Below are 21,666 nucleotides of genomic sequence, written 5' to 3' on the forward strand. Positions count from 1 at the left end.
GGTGAGGGAGAATGTTGTTGCTCCAGGGAAGGTCAGCAGCCCCACTCCTGTGACTATATTGTGTATACAAAACTACACTTCAAAAGCACTTCACTGGGAATAAAGTATTTGTGGGTGTCTTTAGATTGTGAGAAACGCTACAAAAATGAAAGTTGTTTTTTCTATATGCCTAAGTAAGCACTGCTTTGATACACATAGTCCGAGTAACTACAGTCCAGCACCTCATTCAGAGAAAGACACAGATATCTGAGTCCTAACCCACCTCTCTGCCTCCTTTTGCCTCGGGACATTTCGGGTCTGAAAGATATGTTCAGCCCTCAGAGAGGAATGCATCTGAGAATGGGGTGGGGGGGGCGTGTTCAGGCCTTGGAAAGGTGGGTGTGCATGAGAGTGAAGGGGAGGACCTCAGAGTGGCATGCATGAGAGAGGGGTGAGTGTGTGTGTGTGTGAGAGATGTGTGTGTGTGTTTGTGCAGGTGGTTAGCACTGCTGTCTTACAGCGCCAGGGACCCGGGTTCGATTTCCGGCTTGGGTGACTGTGTGGAGTTTGCACATTTTCCCCATGTCTGCGTGGGTTTCCTGCAGGTGTTCCGGTTTCCTCCCACAGCCCAAAAATGTGTGGGTTCGGTTGATTGGCCATGATAAATTGCTCCTTAGTGTTAGGGGGATGTCGGTGGGGGGAGACTTGTAGGGTAAATATGTGGGGTTACGGGGATAGGTCCAGGGTGGGATTGTTGTCAGATCGATGGGCCGAATGGCCTCCTTCTGCACTGTAGGCATTCTATCTGTGTGTGTGTGTGTGTGTGTGTGTGTGTGTGTGTGTGTGTGTGTGTGTGTGTGTACCTCCAGGTGTTAATGTTAAGGGGCAATGGGAGCGTGGTTTGCTACGGGTTAATATGATCAGGTCATGTAGCTGGCGAATACATTTGTGACTGTGTGCCTCTTCCTAATTCCAAATATATGCATAGATTTTCAAGTTTGCTGACGACACCACCGTAGTGGGTCGGATCTCAAACAATGACGAGACAGAGTACAGGAATGAGATAGAAAATCTGGTAAACTGGTGCAGCAACAATAATCTCTCCCTCAATGTCAACAAAACAAAGGAGATTGTCATCGACTTCAGGAAACGTAAAGGAGAACTTGCCCCTGTCTACATCGACGGGGGCAAAGTAGAAAGGGTCGAGAGCTTCAAGTTTTTAGGTGTCCAGATCACCAACAACCTGTCCTGGCCCCTCCATGCCAACACTATTGTTAAGAAAGCCCACCAACTTTCTCAGAAGACTAAGGAAATTTGACATGTCAGCTACGACTCACACCAACTTTTACAGATGCACCATAGAAAGCATTCTCTCTGGTTGTATCACAGCTTGGTATGGCTCCAGCTCTGCCCAAGACTGCAAGGAAATACAAAAAGTCGTGAATGTAGCCCAACCCATCACGCAAACCAGCCTCCCATCCGTTGACTCTATCTACACTTCCCGCTGCCTCGGCAAAGCAGCCAGCGTAATTAAGGAACCCACGCACCCCGGATATCCTCTCTTCCACCTTCTTCCATTGGAAAAAGGATGCAAAAGTCTGAGGTCACATACCAACCGACTGAAGAACAGCTTCTTCCCTGGTGCTGGCAGACTTTTGAATGGACTTACCTTGCATTAAGTTGATCTTTCTCTAGCTATGACTGTAACACTACATTCTGCACTCTCTCCTTCTCTATGAACGGTATATTTTGTCTGTATAGCGCGCAAGAAACAATACTTTTCACTGCATGCTAATACATGTGATAATAATAAATCAAAATCAAAAAATAAATAGAGCTAGAAAGGACTAGTGTACATTTGGTTTCTGTGTTCACACCAATTTTGCAGCAGAAAAAGGGGCGTCAGCATTATGTGAACACTCGGGGTTCCCCGATGATCTATTGAGATTACTCGGGTTCCATGGCTCAAAAGGTTTGGGAACCCTGCTGTAATGTATCAAGATGTTTATTTCGGTATGGGGCATATTAAGGTCGTTGAGCGGAAGTCCTGTTGTACCTTTGCAGTTTAAGAAATCATTTTGCGCAATTGTACTCCTGGTGGGGATTCACATTCAACATGAATGCATATTGGAAACTTGCTTAAATTTACAAGAAGCACTTCCAACAGCCCAGGCTCAATGGCAGGAATGCAATTTTGTAAAATCAGCACTTTGATGTATTGGTAGAACCTAATTGAGTTTGCTCCTTTGTTTGGCAGAGTATTTGTTACCTATGCAGACTACCATACAGTGGACATTTCAGGTACATACCTAAATGTGAACATTATTTCAATGAGATACTTTGTGCAGAAAAGTCTTGTGTGTCTTAATGGGAATTGTGATGTATGGTTGGTATCAGTAGAGATTAGGAATAACAAAGATCGGAAAACACTGGTGGGTGTAGTTGATAGGCCTGCAAACGGTATAGTTATACTGATGGACAAAACATTAAATAAGAACAATTTAAACTTGTAGCAAAGGCAATATAAGAATCATTGCAGACTTTAATCTTCATATAGACTGAACAAATCAAATTGACAAAGGCAGTCTGGATGCGATGAGTTTATAGAATGTTTGCCCGGCAATTTCCTGGAACACTAGGCTGTACAATCAACTAGTGACACAACTATTTTAGATCTGGTATCCTGCAATGAGGCAGGGTTAATCAGAAATCTAAGTAAAAGATCCTCTGGGCAAAAGTGATCATAATATGGTTGAATTCCATATTAAGTCTGAGAATATACTCGGGTCCAAAACAAGAATCTTAAACTTAAAGCCATTTACATAGGTGTAGGGAGACAGTTGGCTACGGTTTATTGGTTCAGTAGACGAAAAAGTATGGCATTAAATAAAAAGTGAGAAACTTTCAAGGAAGTGCTAGTGAGAAAGAGAGAGGTTGGTGAGGAGGGGAGATTTACCCTGTCGTTAAAATAAGGGATAGCTCATTTAAGACATGTGATGGACTTTGATGCCCCCACCCAGAGTACATTCAGTGTCCGAAATACCCTCAGTGCGTTCAATATGGAGGAGCACTGATACATCAGCTGAGAGCGGTGGTAGGTGATAATAAGCAGAAGCTTCCCTTTCCCATGTTTGGCCTGATGCAATAAGACATCATGGGGTCAAGAATCAATGTGAAGACTCTGAGGATCACTTCCTGTAGACAGTAAATCACTGTGCAGCCACCTCTGATGGGTCTGTCCTGCCAATAGGATAGGACACACCTAGGAATGGTGAGGGAGGAATCTGTTATATTGGCTGTAAGGTATCAAAGGAGGGAGACAAAAAACAGGGAACTTTGGACCAGTTCACCTGACATCAATCATCAGAAAAATGTTGGAATCTATTATTAAAGAAGTCTTAACAATACACTTTGAAAATCACACTGTGATCAGACAAAGTCAACTTGATGTTCTGAGAGAACTTTTTTGAGTTTTCTAATAAAGAAGGTAGATAAAGGGGAGACAATAGATGTCTACTTGGATTTCCAAAAGCCATTCAAAAAGGTGACACATACATAAGGTGCACAAGATAAGGCCTCATGGCATTGGGCTAATACAGTAGCATGCATGGAGGATTGCTTAATGGACAGGGAGCAGCGTTGGAATAAATGGGACATTTTCAAGTCGGCAGGCTGTAACCAGTGATGGATCAGTGGTGGGACTCCAGCTATTTACCATCGATGTGAATGACTCAGATGATGAGACCAAGAGTAATGTAGGAAATGTATACTATGAGGCTATGCCTAAGAGGCTGCAAAGAGATTTTGATTGGTTAAGTGAGTGGGCAACGAGGTGGCAGGTGGAGTATAATGATGGGGTAGCATGAGGTAGTAAGAATACCAAGCAGAATATTTTCAAAAAGACATGAAACTTCTAAATGTTGATATTAAGACAGAGACTTGGGAAAACTCATATAATATAAATATGTAGATACAGCAAACAGCTAGGGAGGCAGATGGACTACTGGCCTTTATTGCAAGGGGTTTGGAGCATTGCACTCTTTATTCCTACATTACAAAGTACAGCATTGGCTGTAAAGTGCTTTGAGACATCCAGTCGTTGTGAAAAGTGCATCTTAAATGCAATCTTTTTTAGAAATTCTTGCTACAATTGTACAGGGATTTGGTGTGGTCACAGCTGGAGAACTGTTTGCATTTTGAACTCCATATCTATGATTTGGAGGCAGCACAGTGTATAAGCGCAAGTTTGTGTAAGATACAACAAATACCAATTATTTTGGACTCCTTGGCTTGGCTTTACTGTATGCATCATCTGATTCGGTGCTTCCTCTTCCATAACTAGTAGATAGAAAGGTGTGATTGTTAGAGTAGTCAGAAGCCTGACTTAGTCAAAGCTCAATTGCATTTCCCCTGTTAAATAGCCACAGATCATTTGAACCGCTGCAGTTGTTAACTCAAGTACGCCGCGAAAGACAATGAAATTGTTTTATCCTCATCCAGTTATTTACTTCCACATTGGAAAAAGGCAAAAGTCCACTCCGTGGCCCATCATTCCTTCAAGCTGGTCATGGATACCTTGTATCAGAGCGTAGGCTGATACATACGCTTCCATACACCAGGCCTGTCAGGCCAAGAGGCTTGCACATGCCATCAGGCTCCTGCAGAGCAGCCAGGAGCCTTTGTTAATAGAAGAGCTTCCAACCACCAAATGTACAAATAGTATCCATCCATCAGAAAAGGATCTTGCAGGTGTGTGCAAGATTTCCTGGAAGCTGCTGCGACTTGTTCATCCTGAGACAGTCCCAAGTGCCTCAGCTTTTCAGGTCTTGTGAACCTCACTGCGGATGAAGACTAAGTGATGAAAGCTACACTTTGAAGACATGGTTCACATCGCCTGTATGGAAGCCCAACACAGAAGCAGACGACACCAACAGCCACTGCTGTATGACCACAAAGACAACCATTAAAAAGGTGATGCATCTGCTGAAAGTGAGCTTCAGGTGCCTGGATTGATCTGGAGGAGACCTGCAATATGCACCATCAAAGGTTTCCTGCGTCATGCTGGGATGTGGTTCTCTACACAAGCTGGTGCTCCAGAGGGGAAGAGCCTTGGAGAATGAGGATCTGCTCAGTATCCATCCACCTCCTCCAAGAAGGAGGACTTGGAAGGGGCTTGAGACCAGGCAGCTTTTAATGGAAATGCACCCTCGGAGCCAACGCTAATGGGCATCTTTGTATATGCCAGGGAAACACAATAATCAATCACAGGACCATGTTTCTCTTGGGCAAATCTTAAACATTACCTCACCACTTGATGATGACAGCCCTGTTGCTGAGATATGTATCATAGAAAGCAGTCTATTTAGGCACTTCAATTTTTAATCAAATCATGTGGTCATTTATGAGCCTGTAAAAGTGACTAAACTTCATCCATCAGTGTTCAATAGATATTGAATGCAGACTTGCACGTACTGGATTCATATAGCATTTACATACTGATGTCCGGTGAGGAATTCCTTTACTGAAGTGCTTGAGAACCGGCCAAGATGACTGGGCATCTCAGGCCCATCTCACCCTCCCATTGCTCCACAGAGGTCATTGATAAGGCAATAGTATGTAGGCCCTGCATTTGCTGGGTGGTTTGTGACATGTTCCTCCCCATGAGGATCACCACTGTCTAAATGGAGGAGGCCATGCACTGAAACTCCAGAGACATGGCGTGGGTGAACTCCTCCATTGTCCACATATGGGGGTGAACAGTCTGTGGGAACTCTGACATGTCCACACAGATCATCCTGCTGTTCCAACATCAGCTGCTTTGCTGATGGCTCCTGAGGTTTGCTGTCTGCATGAAGCTGATCATCGCTCGGGCCTTCCTCAGTCCTCTGATAGAGAGTGACTATATCTATCACTGCCTCCACTGACTGCTCATGTGCTCCTGTACCATGCTTATCAGCTGGGTGCCACTCTTTCTAACCACATGTCAATGCACACTAATGTGCAAGTATCTCCTTTAGTGGCGAGTGAGCTAGAATAGTGTTTCAATGTCTTTTCAGATAGCCGCTCCTCCTCTGAAGACTCCTCTACTATCACTGCCTCATCTGCTACATGAGCTGCGAGAGAGATGAGTGATGTCAGGGCACTGCACTTTCCACCAACATCTGTCTGTCATGTATCTGGAGTTCCCTGTGCTCATCACTGGTCACATAATGCTCCATAGTTAGTGCTTGTCAGAATGTTTCATGGCCACTTCCATGAAGTTAATCACTCTCTATGAGCTCCATACCCATCTCACCCTCAGCAACAGACTGCCCTCCTGAAACCCCTCCTAGCACTATTGCCTCCTCCTCCACTGACATCAATCCAGCAGCAAAGACAATCTGCCTCCAATTCCCCTTGTTGTTCCCTGGTGCTGTGATCTCATTTCTCCTGAAAGCACAGACATGCACAGTGTCACTTGTTTCCCATCGCCCAGCTGTGTTTCTCACTCTGTGTCAGCTTCGATGTCCAGCATTGCACCACTCAGCAATTAGCTGCAAGCAACCATTCTGTACAGGCAATGCAGAAATCAAACTCTGGCTGACCAGGGGCCTCTGCTGTGAGGGTGCTGAACATCTCGCTGTGAACATTGGAGCTTGATCATGCCAGATATCTGGATTGGCAACCAACTCTCACATTTCATTGTTGCTTTTCCTGACATCCAGAGCTGTGAATTTGGTATCACAAGGTCCACTCACTTGGCCAGACCAGGTCATTTGATCACTTCTTGCACTGCAACTATGTTTGTTTAACCACCCAAAACTGCTGACCTCATCTGCAGCCTCTTGGTGAGGCTTGCTGGCCTCTCCCTCCTGTCAACCTTTCTCTGTGTGATTGCCACTTGAAGGAGCATCTCTTGGGGTGCATCATTATACCTGGGAACCGCACTTTCTTTAACTTTAGCCATTACTCTCCCTTTCATCTACCTTTCTCCATGATACATTTAAACCAAAGGTGGCCATCTTCTTGTCTGCCGTAGGTTGTTGGGCTGCTTCCATGCTTAGCAGCCATTAATTGGATGTGAGAAGCAAAATCCGTGTCCATGTCCCGCCTCCTGCCCATGCAGCAATGGTCCTGATTTGAGCCTTGATGTTGGGATTTCCCCTGATGTGATCAAATTTAGCCCAATAGTTCAGTACTAAAAATGGGTGAAAAATACCCTAGTAGCTTTATTTGCAGCATTCCTCAATTCCTTGATGAGCCCAGCGTTCAAATTTGCTCCCGGTTTTAAGTAAAATCTAGCAGATGGAGTATAATGTGGGAAAATATGAAGTTCTTAACTTTGGCAGGAAGAATAAAAAAGTAGAGTATTACTTAAATGGAGGGCTACTGCAGATTTCTGAGGTGCAGAAGGATCTAGGTGTTCCAGTGCATGAGTCACAAAAAGTTAGTATGCAGGTATAACATGTAATCAAGAAGGGTAATGGAATGCTATTTATTTTGAGAGGGATTGAACGTAAAAGTAAGGATAATTAAACAACTCAGGAGGAGGGGGCTCCACAAATATCCCCATCCTCAATGATGGAGGACCCCAGGACAACGGTGCAAAAGATAAAGCTGAAGCATTCATAATAACCTTCACCCTGTAGTGGATGATCCACCTGGACCTCCACTGAAGGTCCCCAGCATCACAGGTGTCAGTCTTCAGCCAGTTCAATTCATTCCATGTGATATCAAGTAATGTTATGCTTTAGTTATGCAGGGCATTAGTGAGATCACATCTCAAATATTGTGTGCAGTTTTGGTCTCCTTATTTAAGGAAAGATGTAAATGCATTGGATGTAGTTCAGAAGTTTACCAGATTGATATCTGAAATGAGTGGGTTATTTTATGAGGATAGGTTGAACAGACTGGGCTTATTTCCACTGGAGCTTAGAAAAGAGTGAGAGGTGACTCGACTGAGTATACAAGATCCTGAATAGTCTTGGCAAGGTGGACGTGGAAAGGATGTTTCCTCTTGTGGGTAAGTCCAGAACTAAGGACCTTCAGAGAACAACCCACGTGATGGGTGTTAATGTAATTGCCTACTGCATTTATAGTCACCGACATAAATGTCAGTTGTTTAATTTGTATGTGTGAGTCCTTCATTAATTCCTTATTCATCATTTACTTCCAAAACTAACACTTGCACTCAATTTATGATCGGTTGCTTTATTAAGAATAACTGCCTTCTCAGCCCTGGGTTCATGGACAAGCCAGTCATTTTTAATATGGAGACTGGGACATTATTTATAAGTAGTAGTTTCAGTGTGTGGGCTGTCATTGAAGGCTGAGCCCAAGGATGGCAATAAAATTGAGCTAAGGGCTGGGAGCAGAGTTCAAGTAAGAGCCATATATATTTCCAAGACAGAGAATGTACATCTTCTGGGTGTATGAAAATTGCCAACTAGCCATGACTTTTCTTTTCATTTTGCTCTCTGCACCACTGGAATTATGAATGTTCTCTTCACCAGTTAAGCTATTCATTCAGCTGTGTTTGAAATTCAAAGTCGACATATTGAAAGGTGCAGTCTGATTAGTTACTTTTTCCTGGGTGTCGTCAAAATACATCTTTTTAAAAATGTATTTATGGGATGTATCACTGGCTAAGCCAGCATTTGTTGCCCTTCCCTATTTACCCTTGAAAGGTGGGTGCTGAGCTGCCTTCTTAAACCATTGCAGTTTCTGTGGTGTCGAAGGTACACCCACAATGTTGTTAGGAAGGGTATTTCTGCATTTTGACCCACAACAGTGAAGAAACAGCGATTTATTTCCAAGTCAGGATGGTGGATGACTTGGAGGGAAATGGTCAGGTGGTGGTGTTCTCAGGTAACTGCGGCTCTTGTCCTTCTAGATGGTAGTGGTTGTGGGTTTGGAAGGTGCTACCTAAGGAGCCTTGGTGAGTTCCTGAAGCTCATCTTGTAGATGGTAGACACTACTGCCACTGTTCTTCTGTGGTGTAGGAATGAATATTTGTAGGACGGGTAACCAATCAAGCTGCTTTGTCCTGGATGGTGTCGAGCTTCTTGAGTGTTACTGGAGCTGCCCTCGTCCAGGCAAGTGGAGAGTATTCCATTACACTCCTGACTTGTGCCTTATAGATGATGGACAGACGTTGGGGGGGGCCAGAAGGTTAGGGTTAGGATTCCTAGCCTCTGACCTGCTCCTGCAGCCACAGTTTTTATATGGCTGGTCCAATTCAGTTCCTGGTAAATGGTAACCCTCAGGTCATCAGTGAACATCCCACTTAAGATGGAAGGGAGGTCATTGATGCAGCAGTTGAACATGGTTGGGCCTAGAACACTACCCTAAGGAACTCCTGCAGTGAGGTCCTGGAAGGGGCAGCACAGTGGTTAGCACTGCAGCCTCAGAGTGCCAGGGACCCGAGTTCAATTCTGATCTCAGGTCACTTTCTGTGTGGAGTTTGCACGTTCCCTCCATGTCTGCGTGGGTTTCCTCCAGGTGCTCCGGTTTCCTCCCACAGTCCAAAGATGTGCGGGCTAGGTTGATTGGCCATGCTCATCTGCCCCTTAGTGTCAGGGGGATCAGCAGGATAAATATGTGAGGTTATGGGGATTGAGCCTGGGTGGGATTTTGGTCGGTGCAGACTCGATAGGCAAAATGGCCTCCTTCTGCACTGTAGGGATTCTATGAACTGAGATGTTTGACCTCCAACCACCACAACCATCTTCCTTTATGCCGGGTATAACTCCAACCAGTGGAAAGTTTTCCCCCAATTCTAATTGATTCCAGTTTGGCTAGGGTTCCTTAATGCCACACTCAGTCAAATGCTGCCTTGGCGTCAAGAACACTACCCTAAGGAACTCCTGCAGTGAGGTCACCTCACCTCTGGCATTCAGCTCTTTTATCATGTTTCAGCTAAGGCTGTAATAAGGTCAGGAGCTGAGTGACCCTGGTGGAATTCAAACTGAGCATCAGTGAGCAGGTTATTGCTAAGTAAGTGCTGCTTGATAGCACTATTGATGGCCCTTTCCATCACTTTACTGATGATCAAGAGTAGACTGATTGGGGTAGTAACTGGCCGGATCGGATTTGTCCTGTTTCTTGTGTACAGGACATACTGGGGCAATTTCCCACATTGCTGAGTAGATGCCAGTGTTGTAGCTGTTCTGGAACAGTTTGGCTAGGGGCACAGCAAGTCCTGGAGCACAAGTCTTCAGGACTATTGTTGGAATATTGTCACCATATCCAGTTCCTTCAGCCATTTCTTGATATCACGCGGAGATTGGCATCTGTGATGCTGGGGAACCTCTGGAGGAGGCCAAAATAGATCACCCAGTCGGCACCTCTGGCTGAAGATTGTTGCGAATGCTTCAGGCTTATCTTTTGCTCCGATATGGTGGGCTCCTCCATCATTGAGGATGGGGATGTTTGTGGAGTCTCCTCCTCCAGTGAGTTGTTTTATTGTCCACCACCATTTATGGCTGGATGTGGCAGGACCACAGAGCTTAGATCTGATCCATTGGTTGTGTAATTGCTTGGCTCTGTATATTACTTCTGTTTATGCTCTTGGACACAGAAATAGTCCTGTGTCATAGCTTCACCAGGTTGACACCGCGTTTCTAATGCTTCTCCTGGCATGCCTTACTGCACTCTTCATTGAACCAGGCTGATCCCTGACTTGGTGGTAATGGCAGAGTGGGGGATATGCCGCACCATGAGATTGCAGATTGTGGTTGAGTAGAATTCTGCTGCTACTGATGACCCAAAGCACCTTATGGATGTCCAGTCTGAGTTGCTAGATCTATTCAAAGTCTATCACAATCAGCACGGTGATAGTGCCGCATAACAATGTGTAAACACAAACCAGACAGGAGGAGGCCAGACCAAAAAATAGATCTTCCATTATTAGATTTTATTCACAACCACACTTCAGATGTAAAATAGAAATTTGCTTTAAAGGGAAAATATGCAAACACTTGGGGATACGTCTGATGAATTTTCCCACAGCTTCTTCATTCAGATTCTGAACATGTGCTCCCAACAGTTGAAGATCCCTCCTGGGAAGAACTCATAAAACCTGCCAATTCTGGCCTGTGCAAAGCCAGAAATCTATTCAAACCCTCATAGCAGCTGTACCAAAACAATAGCTCAGCGCAGTGTCATGGAAGTGTTTCTCGTGTTATTGGACTGCAGGAAAAAGGTTCATTTTAAATGAATCATCCTAAAAGCACGCTTCATATTTTTTACCGAGAACGCCAGATATTTCAGCGCAGTGGTTGTGAATTTTAGTAAAAAGCCACAGTGCCCTACGCAAGGATGAGTATAAGGTTAATAAACACAACTAAAGATTCATGCTTTTTGCCGTAGTGTAATATATGCCTATAGACTTAATGTATGTGGTAGAATGAGAGAAAACTTGGATTCAATGAAATGTGTCTTGAACAACTTGGATATATTCCTTTTTAGTACACATCTGCATTAACGTATGATGGGATACTCGTTATGGCTGAAGCATTCCGTTACCTACGAAGACAACGGATTGGGATTTCAAGAAAAGGAAATGCTGGGGACTGTCTTGCGAATCCAGCTGCTCCTTGGGTTCAAGGTATTGACACAGAAAGGGCACTGAAACAGGTACAGTATTATAATTTTACAATAATGGAGTTATATAAATTGTCCATCCTGTCATATTGGTCTAGATTTTGTAGTAGGAGCATTAGGTCACCACTCATCATTATTAAGGACTAAATCAAACAGCAATTAGCACAGCCTGCGCATGTGCAGTTAAATGCTAATATCGGGAAGATGTTCAATTTGCCCCCCTCGTACAAAAACCTTACTGCATTGATTACTTGCTGAAAGATTCAGCATTCAAACACATAAAGGACATAAAGTTGTGGTACTTGCCCACTAGACACCTACTAAACATGCAAGAAAAAGTTAGGTCTTTCGATTCAAGTTTAAATGAATTTTTAGTGCCGTGGTAAGTCTTCATTGCTACCAAACACTTATCGGTAATAAGTCTTCGGAGGCAGAAGTCACCAAAATCCCTTTATTTACAATTCCAACAGCAGTACCTAGAGTGCTAGCAGTCAGCAGTCTACCTTTGGGAGTGCCAGAGGAACTGACAGTCCCGGTTAATTATAAGGCAAAGACTCCTTGATTGGCACAGCAATTGACTTCTTAATCAGGGAGTTCATATTCCAATAGGCCAATCTCAGTGGCCTGATTGAAGTCATTACACTATCTTGCCCTGAAAATGTGCTTTTACAAGTATGGGGTCTGATTCCTTCTAATGTTAACTGTTGGATATATTTTTAGCATTCTTTTTCTCACTTTTTCTAATCTCTCTTAATCCATCTTACTTCCACTTTATTTTGCTTTCTTTTCATGATTTGAGATGGAGTTAAATATTCTGAATTATACTTCCTGCTTCAGATGCTGTATAACAGAAAGGAAATCAATCTGATTGGTTTTTAAAAACCTGCTGTTACTTGCCCTGTTCAAACAGGCCCCAATCACATGGAGGCCGCACTGCACTCAATCAGACTCATCTCTACTGTAAGTTGCCACAGACAAGTTAAGGCAACAGACAGGTAGGAAGAAAGGGGGATTTCAATCTTGGTGGGGCCACCCACAAACCAGAAAGGGTAGCCCGAAGATAGAACCGCCTCTTCCTTCCCCTCCCTTTGAAGAATTTATTTAAAACATCAGGCTGCCCACTCCAGCTACCCATGCCAACAGTTCCATGGTGTGAGTAGCGTATTCTCAGGGTCAATTGGCTTGGTAACAAACCTGATTGACCCTTGATTAATTATTTAAATTTGGGACCCACCCTAAGTGCACCCACTCTATGTGCACCCACCCCATGTGCACCCACCTTATTTTAGTAGTCTCACCTGACTGTAAACACACCCAGCAGAGGCACATAAAAGGTATCCCTGTGATTCCACAGAGAGTGAACTTGTCAATCATCAAAAAAGGTGTCAATTGTAGGTGATGCATTTCCTCATTTCAAGGACGCGAATATCACAAATCAAACCAGCCTCCAGTTTGCTCCAGTTTCTTTTCCCAAGCAATCACATGAACAAATGCCTGGAATTGGGAAACCTGTACAGTTGTGTTTTCATGTTTGTTCATTGGAACAAGGGTGCTTCAAGGGACCGATCGCGTGATGTCCTGATGACATCATTGGCCGTTTGAGTGGGCAAATGGGCAGTCTATCCTAACAGCCTGCAGAGTAAATACTTTTCCAATAAAACTCTTGTTTGTTTGTACCTTCGTGGTCTGCAAGTCTATCCTTTCAAAAAAATCACAAAGAAAACTGGTGACAAGGTGGTTGATCCACAATTCAATCACCCAAAATAGAATTGCAGAGACCCGGTGGAACAAGAGAAAAATCGCCATTCCGTGCTGCAGATATCCAGAAAGACTTAAGCTGTTAAAAAAAATCACTGCACCAAAGCTGGCACCAGAGGGGGTGCCAAATAATGGTAGTAGCCATCGAAAGAGCCAAAATGTAAGTGAAGATTTCGGAGAAACAACATCAGTAAAAAGATTGCAACACACTCTGCCCAGAAAGATTTGGAACAGTACAGGGGGCACTGTGAGTAGCAAGTAAGTTTAAGTTTACTTATTAGTATCACAAGTAGGCTTACATTAACACGGCAATGAAGTTACTGTGAAAATCCCCGAGTCGCCACACTCTGGTGCCTGTTCAGGTACACTGAGGGAGAATTTAGCATGGCCAATGCACCTAACCAGCACGTCTTTTGGACTGTGGGAGGAAACCTACGCAGACACGGGGAGACTCCGCACAGACAGTGACCCAAGCCGGGAATTGAACCCAGGTGCCTGGCGCTGTGAGGCAACAGTGCTAACCACTGTGCCACCGTGCCACCCTGCAACAAAAAGTTTAAAACTTGGGGTGTTGTAAAACGTGGAAGAAAACAGGCTAAGCTTAGGAATACTTTGTTTGAAAGAAGAATTGAGGTAGTGCTTAAAGATTTTGTGGCATATCGTGCTTACGCAAGCCCTTTCCAAAGGAAAAATAGTTGGAATGTTTGGCACTGTATGTTGAGAACACTGAGCGGTGGAGCTCATATACTGAAAGATTCGATTATTTTGTCCAAGCGAATAAAATTGTGGGTGATATCATCGTCCCAACGTTCTTGAGCACAATGGGGGGAAAACACTCAATCTCTTGAGAACTCTGATGTAACTGGAAAAGAACAAAGAACAAAGAACAGTACAGCACAGGAAACAGGCCCTTCGGCCCTCCAAGCCTGTGCCGCTCCTTGGTCCAACTAGACCAATCGTTTGTATCCCTCCATTCCCAGGCTGCTCATGTGACTATCCAGGTAAGTCTTAAATGATGTCAGCGTGCCTGCCTCCACCACCCTACTTGGCAGCGCATTCCAGGCCCCCACCACCCTCTGTGTAAAAAACATCCCTCTAATATCTGAGTTATACTTCGCCCCTCTCACCTTGAGCCCGTGACCCTGCGTGATCGTCACCTCCGACCTGGGAAAAAGCTTCCCACTGTTCACCCTATCTATCCCCTTCATAATCTTGTACACCAGGCTTGAAAGCCTATGATGAGATAGTGGGAATATTGCAGGGTCGTTTCTCACCTGAACCTTTGGTCATCGCAGAGAGATTCAGGTTCCACAAGCATAACCAACAAGAATGTGAATCTATTACACAGCTCATTGCTACATTGAAGAAATTAGCTGAATACTGTGAATCTGGGGAAGGCTTGAACAACACCATTAGAGACAGACTAGTGTTTGGCTTCAGAAGCAAAGCTATCCAAAAGCCGACTGTTAACAGAAAGCAACCTAAACCTAAAGAAGGCTTTAGAAGTCACTTTCTCCATGGAATTGGCAGCCAAGAAAGCTCAACAGTTAAGTTCGAGCACTAGAATTCATAAAATGTCGCCTGAGACCTGAACACAGACACAGGTTTGAAATTGCCACCAATGTGCACATCCATGCAAAGAGGAGCAAAGAGAAAAAGTGCAGAAGTTGTGGCAGAAAAGGGCACACCAAACATGCTTGTTGGAGACAGAAATGACAAGTTCCAAGCAAGAACCGAATGCCTGATATGGAAACCCGAATCGAGGGGAAAGTATTCACCTGATATGAAAAAGATGCAAAAAATGACCAGAGTAATAGTCTGAAGATGGACTGTTGTTGAACGTATTGGCTATAAGTGGTGCAACGAACCCATACTGAGTCACTCCTTTAGTGGATTAACAACCGGTGAAAATGGAAGTGGACACTGGAGCAGCAGTTTCGTTGGTACCAGAAACTCTTTACCAAGAAAAACGAGGACATATTGGGGGCGATTCGCCCAGCCTGCAGGGCTGCTTTTGTAGAGCAGTGGGCCGGGAGACTTGAGCAGAGGCCATTTTGCAGGCTCCACGCCGGGCGCCTGAGCCCCCTGGCACTGTCCAAGGAGCAAATTGCCAATGTCCAGTCGGCATCTTGGCACTACCCGCTGGGCATAGGGCAGTACTAAGGGGGTGGGGCCTAATGGGGCAGGGCCTGATGGGGCAGGGCCTTTGGGAGGCAATCTGAGGGGTGGGGGATCCTGCTGCAACTCTGCACTTTGGGCTGAGTGACAGGGACGGAGGCCAGCAATCAGGGCTGGACATCATGGGGGGTGGATCAGCCTGCTGAGGGGTTCAGGGCTGCAGAGAGGGGGGGTTGGGACTGCGGGGGGGGTCAGGGCTGCCCATTGGGGGTGAATTCAAGGGATCGGGGTTGCCAGGGTGAAGCAGGGAGATCGAGGCTGGCCAGGGGGGTGGGGAGGAGTCAAGCCTGGGCCCGGACATGTTCAGGGGCCAGCGATCGGGCCTTGGGGGGGGGGGGGGGGGGGGGGGGGGGTCACACGGCTGGCATTGCGGGGGTTGTGGGACTGGTCAGCGATTGAGCTGGCCAGCAATTGGGCGGCCGGCAGTGCTAGGCCATTGCACATGTGCCGATCTCCGCGCTGAATGGATAGCGCATGTGCAGATCAGCGCATGTGCAGTGGCCCGCTAAGCGCTATGTTGCCGGCCTCTCCAGCAGGAATCGGCCCCGACCCACAGATTTTTGGGCTGATTCACTCTGAGGCACTCAGCAGTGCACAGAGTGTGGGAGATTCAGTTTCAAACTCCCGCTGAAAAGGGGGATCTACTCCAGTTTTTATGCAAATTTGACACTTACAATATTTTTGGAAGAATTGCCCCCATTACCTTGAAACCCTTGAAGATAATATTAAAACACTGTATTGGAGAAGTGGTTTCACTGAGGGGCCATACCAATGTAAATGTGCAGTTGAATAGACAGACCGCAGATTTGTCCCTGCACATTGTTAAAGGAAACTACCTCGCATTAATGAGAAGAATCTGGCTGGAAAAGATCAAACAAATTGGGTCAAGATTAATCTCATCTCAGATTCCAAGGCGTGTCTACGTTAATGAAATATGCCATTGTCTTGAATGGGGAGCTGTGAAGCATGAAGGAGATCTCAGTCAAGTTAAAGATTAAGGACGAAAGTCAAGCAAGATGCTTAAAGGCTAGGCCAGTGCCATACAAAATCAGGACTAAGGTAGAGGCAGTATTAGAGCAGCTGGTCAAGACAGGAGTCCTCAAAGCCATTAATGTGAGTGATTGGGCCATGCCAATAGTACCATGATGAAGAAAGATTGATCGGTACCCATTTGTGATGATTTTAAAGTACTGGAACTGCGTGCAGAGCAATCCTCTCTGCCCGATTGATAATTTATTCACTAGATTGACTCAAGGCCAAAAATTCAGAAAAATTGACCTTATCTCCAGATGAATGTGGCCAAATTCACAACAATTTTTGACAATCGTAACGTACAAAGGACTATTTAGATATAAAAGACTGGAAAGAATGAGGAAGGACATCTCCACAACCAAGATGCCATACTCCAGAGACTAGACGATTACGCATTAAGAGTGCAGAAAGATAAATGTGAATTTTCCCAATCTTCTACTGAATATCTGGGTCATGGCATAGACGCAAAGGGACTGCACAAATTGCCTTCTGAGGTCAAAGCCATGAATGAGGTACCTGCACCTCAAAACATCAATCTACTTTGTTCTTTTTTGGGCTTATTAAACTATTATGGAAAGTTTGTCCCTAATCTAGCGACTATCTTTAAGCCTTTACACAACTTATTGGGCGGGATTTTCCAGCCGCGCTCGCTTTAAAACCAGAAGACCCTGCCAGAGGTCAACGGACCTTTCCATGATGATCCGCCCCCCCCCCCCCGCCTCTCCCGGCCCGCTTTGATTCCCATGGCGGGTGGGATGGGAAAATTTACCCCATTGGGTCAAAGCAGGAAGTTGAAATGGCTGTCTATCTTCATACAAGCTAAAGAGGCACTACTGAAGTCGGAAGTCCTGACACACTTTGATCCAAATTTATCTTTACAACTGACACATGAAGCATTACCTTACCGGGTAGTTTCTCACATAATGCCCAATGCTGAAGAGGAACCAATGGCTTTTACATCAAGATCCTTGAACAAAGCCAAAATGAACTACTTCAGATAGAGAAAGAAACTCTGGGAAGCATTTTCAGAATCAAATGTTTATACCAATACCTATATGGAAGGATATTTGCTTTATTATTAACAGATCATCGACCACAGAATGATATTTGCACCTCTTATCAGGATTCCATCTCTGACAGTGAGCCGGATGCAGATATGGGCATTACTGTTGTCAGCACATACATATATGATAAAATATCATCAATCAAATCTCCATAGGAACACTGATGGACTCTCGCGATTACCTTTACCCAATGAGTCATTAATAAACAGTTTGCATGGAAACATTTTCTACTTGAACAAGTAGATAGCACTCCAGTAAACGCAGGGTAAGTTAAGAAGTAGAGCAGAAATGATCCACTACTGTCAAGTTATGGGCATGGTACTTCATGGTAAGACCACGGGAGCAAACTCGGAATTGAAGCCATATGTCACCGAAGACTCGAACTATCCATACAAGCTGGATGTCTCCTCTGGGGAATGAGAGTCACCATTCCACCATTATTAAGGTAACATGTACTAAACCAACTACACAAAGGTTACTGTGGTATAGTTCGGGTCTCAGCCAACATTTTATGGATTCTAGTGCTCAAACTTAGCTATTGAGCTTCTTTGGCTGCCAATTCCATGGAGACCATGACTTCTAAAGCCTTCTTAATAATCACCTTTGGATAGCTTCACTTCTTAAGCCACACACTAGTCTGCCTCTAATGGTGTCATTCAAGACATCCCCAAATTCACAGTATTCAGCTAATTCCTTCAAAGTAGCTATAACTGAGTAATTAATTCACCTTCTTGTTGGTTATTCATAGAATTCATAGAAACCCTACAGTGCAGAAAGAGGCCATTTGGCCCATCGCGTCTGCACCGACCACAATCCTAACCCCATATTCACCCGCTGATCCCTCTAACCTGCGCATCTCAGGACACTAAGGGGCAATTTTAGCACAGCCAATCAACCTAACCCGCACAATATTGGACTGTGGGAGGAAACCGGAGCAACCGGAGGAAACCCACGCAGACACGAGGAGAATGTGCAAACTCCACACAGACAGTGACCCGAGGCGGGAATCGAACCCAGGTACCTGGAGCTGTGAAGCACCAGTGCTAACCACTGTGCTACCGTGCCGCCCTATGCTTGTGGAACTTGAATCTCTCGGCAGTGACCAAAGGTTTAGGTGAGAAGCTATTTTTGGTGGCCAGGGCTCAAACTGAAATTGAGGAGAAGGCAGGGATATGTTTGTCTTGTGCAAAAGTCAGAACCTTCTGCCACAAGCATCATTGCACCAATGGGAATGGTCATGGCAAAGAGTTCATATAGATTATGCTGGAAAGGGTGTATGTTTCTCATTGTAGTCAATGTGCACTCAAAATGGTCGAAAGTCACCCAATGTCCTCAAAGAGAACAATAGAAAGACTGAGTGAGATTTTTGGAAGATTCAGTGCCCCGAACAACTTGTGAGCAACAATAAGCCACAGCTCATTTCTCAAGAATTCACAACCTATTTAAAGGAGAATGGGATTTAATGTACCTGATCCGCTCCTTATCATCCTGCCACAAACAGGCTGGCAGAACCATTTGTTCGGGCGATGAAACATTCGCTGAAGGGAACTTGAGAGCAAGGTTCATTGTCTAAACGATTGAGTCAATTCCCGATGACGTACAGGAATACTACACATTCAACAACCCAAATTTCTCCAGCATTGCTCATGATAGGACATCAATTGCACACAGCTTTTGATTTGCTCAAGCCGAAACGAGATAAATTGTTAAGAAGAAACAGCAATTATATGATATGAGAACAGGGTTAGGTTTTTCATAAAGGTCAAGAAGTACTACTGGCAAGGAACTTTACCACCAGTGAGAAGTGAACACCTGCCATTGTCTTAGCATGGACAGAACTGGTCTCCTACACTATGCAAACATGAGAAGATGTAGTATGAAGAAGACATGCAGACCATCGCTTGGCAACCAGAACCAGTTTGCCGGAGACCGAATCAACCGAGAGTCCATAATAAACTGTGTCAACTGAAGACCTGGACATACCTGAGAAATATATGTAAATTACATACAATTTTCTCTTTTACAACAACTATTTCAGTACTTCCAATACCATTAGAAGGAGCTCTGAGTTGGCACTGATTAAAATACAACAATGCTTATTGTACACTGCAAGTGTCTTTGGGTCTCAGGTTTCAGATTCTTGTGTTCAGAGAAATGAAAATAGATGTGCCGGATACCATGGCAAATATGTGCCTGAATTAGAAATGTGTCTCCCACGTGTACAAAGCTCTGTGTCAGGGGCATTGAAGATATCAATTTATACTTGGGCTTTTCAGTTTGTTCAACATTTCTCCGGGTTTCACATACTTTTAATGTAAAATTTTGAAATGATTAATTTGAGAATGGAAATGTGCGTATACACAGAACTTTATCACATCACTAAGCATTTTACACTCAATAAATTACTTTGGAGTGCACTTATTGTTACATTAAGAGACAAAGAGCCATTTTGCACAATAAAGACCTTTCAAACAACAGTGGGGTGACAGACCAGCCAGGTTTTTGGTGGAATCACTTGCAGGGGGAATGTTGGACAGGATACGTAGAGAACATTTGTGCTCATGTTCTGAAGAATCTGGCTTGCACTCACATCCTCCCAACTGAGATGTAATAGGCTTTAATTAAGCTCGACTGACACTTAAGAATTTCATTCACAAATAAAAGTAATTATCATTTCTCCAAGTTATAATTGGCACAGACAAGCACGTAATGAACAAAGAAAAATCACTGCATTTTATGCACTACCATTTCCTTTAAACAGACAGTAGGATTATCCAAAAGTGATTAATTACAAGGCAGTATTGACAAACACCTGGGAACAGGTTAGCTAAATGTCCCTTTAATATGTGTCACTGTAAAACATAAAGAAGAAGAAAATACAAAAGGACACTAAGATGGTTAAAAAGGACATCTCTTAAAACGTGTGAAGAGAGGATGTTAGATAAAAACTGTAGTCAACAATCAGTAAGAGATTATGGCTGAAATTCTCCCATGGGATTCACAGCGCACGAGGCAGAAAATTTGATGGACCATTTAAAGGAGTGTTGAGCTCGGGCGGGAATTTCCGGTCTTTCGTAGAATAACAGTGCAGAAGGAGGCCATTCGGCCCATCAGGTCTGCACCTACTCTCTGACAGAGTCTTACCCAAGCCGACCCCTCACCGTATCCACATGCATTTACCCTGCTAACCCATCTAACCTACACATTCTGGACATTAAGGGGCAATTTAGCATGGCCAATGCACTTAGCCTGCACATCTTTGAACTGTGGGAGGAAACCGGAGCACCCAGTGGAAACCCACATGGGGAGAACATGCCAACTCCACACACACAGTCACGCAAGGTCAGAATTGAACCCAGGTTCCTGGCACTGTGAAGCGGTAATTCTAACCACTGTGCTACCGTGCCATCTTGGGGTGCGCATGGTCAGAGAATCCTATGAGTTTTCTATCAGGTGCAAGGAGCTTGTGTTTATTTCAGGCTAGTAAATGTAGCATGCCATAATAAACTGCTCGTGGCTAACTGCGACCATGTAATGGCTTGAATTCTGAAGAATGTCAAATTACAGTTTGCAACGCAAAATTCCATCTCGATGCAATGAATACAACTTCACAACTCTGCGGCCTCCTATGGAGAGCCAGCACCTGAAAGAGCTACAGGATTGCTCTAAACCCCATCAATTTAACACTCCCATCAGAAAGTGAAACGCTACCCATGGTTTTAGAATGCAACACATGGAGATGTTGTTCACAGAGGAAAGTCATAAGCAGGTTTACAAAGTACACATTTTGCCGTTTCGCTATGAATGGGTCCCAAAGGAAATCTTTCCCTGTAGTCAATAGTTTTTAATTGCCTTCATCTAACAGTGAATTATTCATTCCGGAAACATGCATAAATAACATTTAGTTAGTTGTCTTGACTCAAAAAAGAATTGCACATTGGCAGCTTTGCGATGGCCAACAAGAAACATTCAACAGAATCGTATCCCTCCGTTTCACCGAATAGCCATGGTTTTAGAATAATATTGTGAAAGGTGAAAAAAAGCCACACGTATAATGGAATCTTTTTTTTTT

General features: G+C 44.3%; 1 protein-coding gene across 9 annotated transcripts in view; it reads left to right on the forward strand.

Moving 5' to 3' along the window:
• LOC144500057 (glutamate receptor 4) overlaps nt 1-21,666 on the forward strand; it is a 284,546-nt gene that overhangs the window by 142,546 nt on the left and 120,334 nt on the right. For all 9 annotated transcript variants that reach the window (XM_078222823.1, XM_078222824.1, XM_078222828.1 and 6 more), the window contains exon 7: nt 11,428-11,595. In XM_078222823.1, coding sequence (XP_078078949.1) covers nt 11,428-11,595 — 168 coding nt within the window. The remainder of the gene's footprint in view (nt 1-11,427; nt 11,596-21,666) is intronic.

Source organism: Mustelus asterias, chromosome 10, assembly GCF_964213995.1.
Source record: "Mustelus asterias chromosome 10, sMusAst1.hap1.1, whole genome shotgun sequence".
Lineage (NCBI taxonomy): Eukaryota > Metazoa > Chordata > Chondrichthyes > Carcharhiniformes > Triakidae > Mustelus > Mustelus asterias.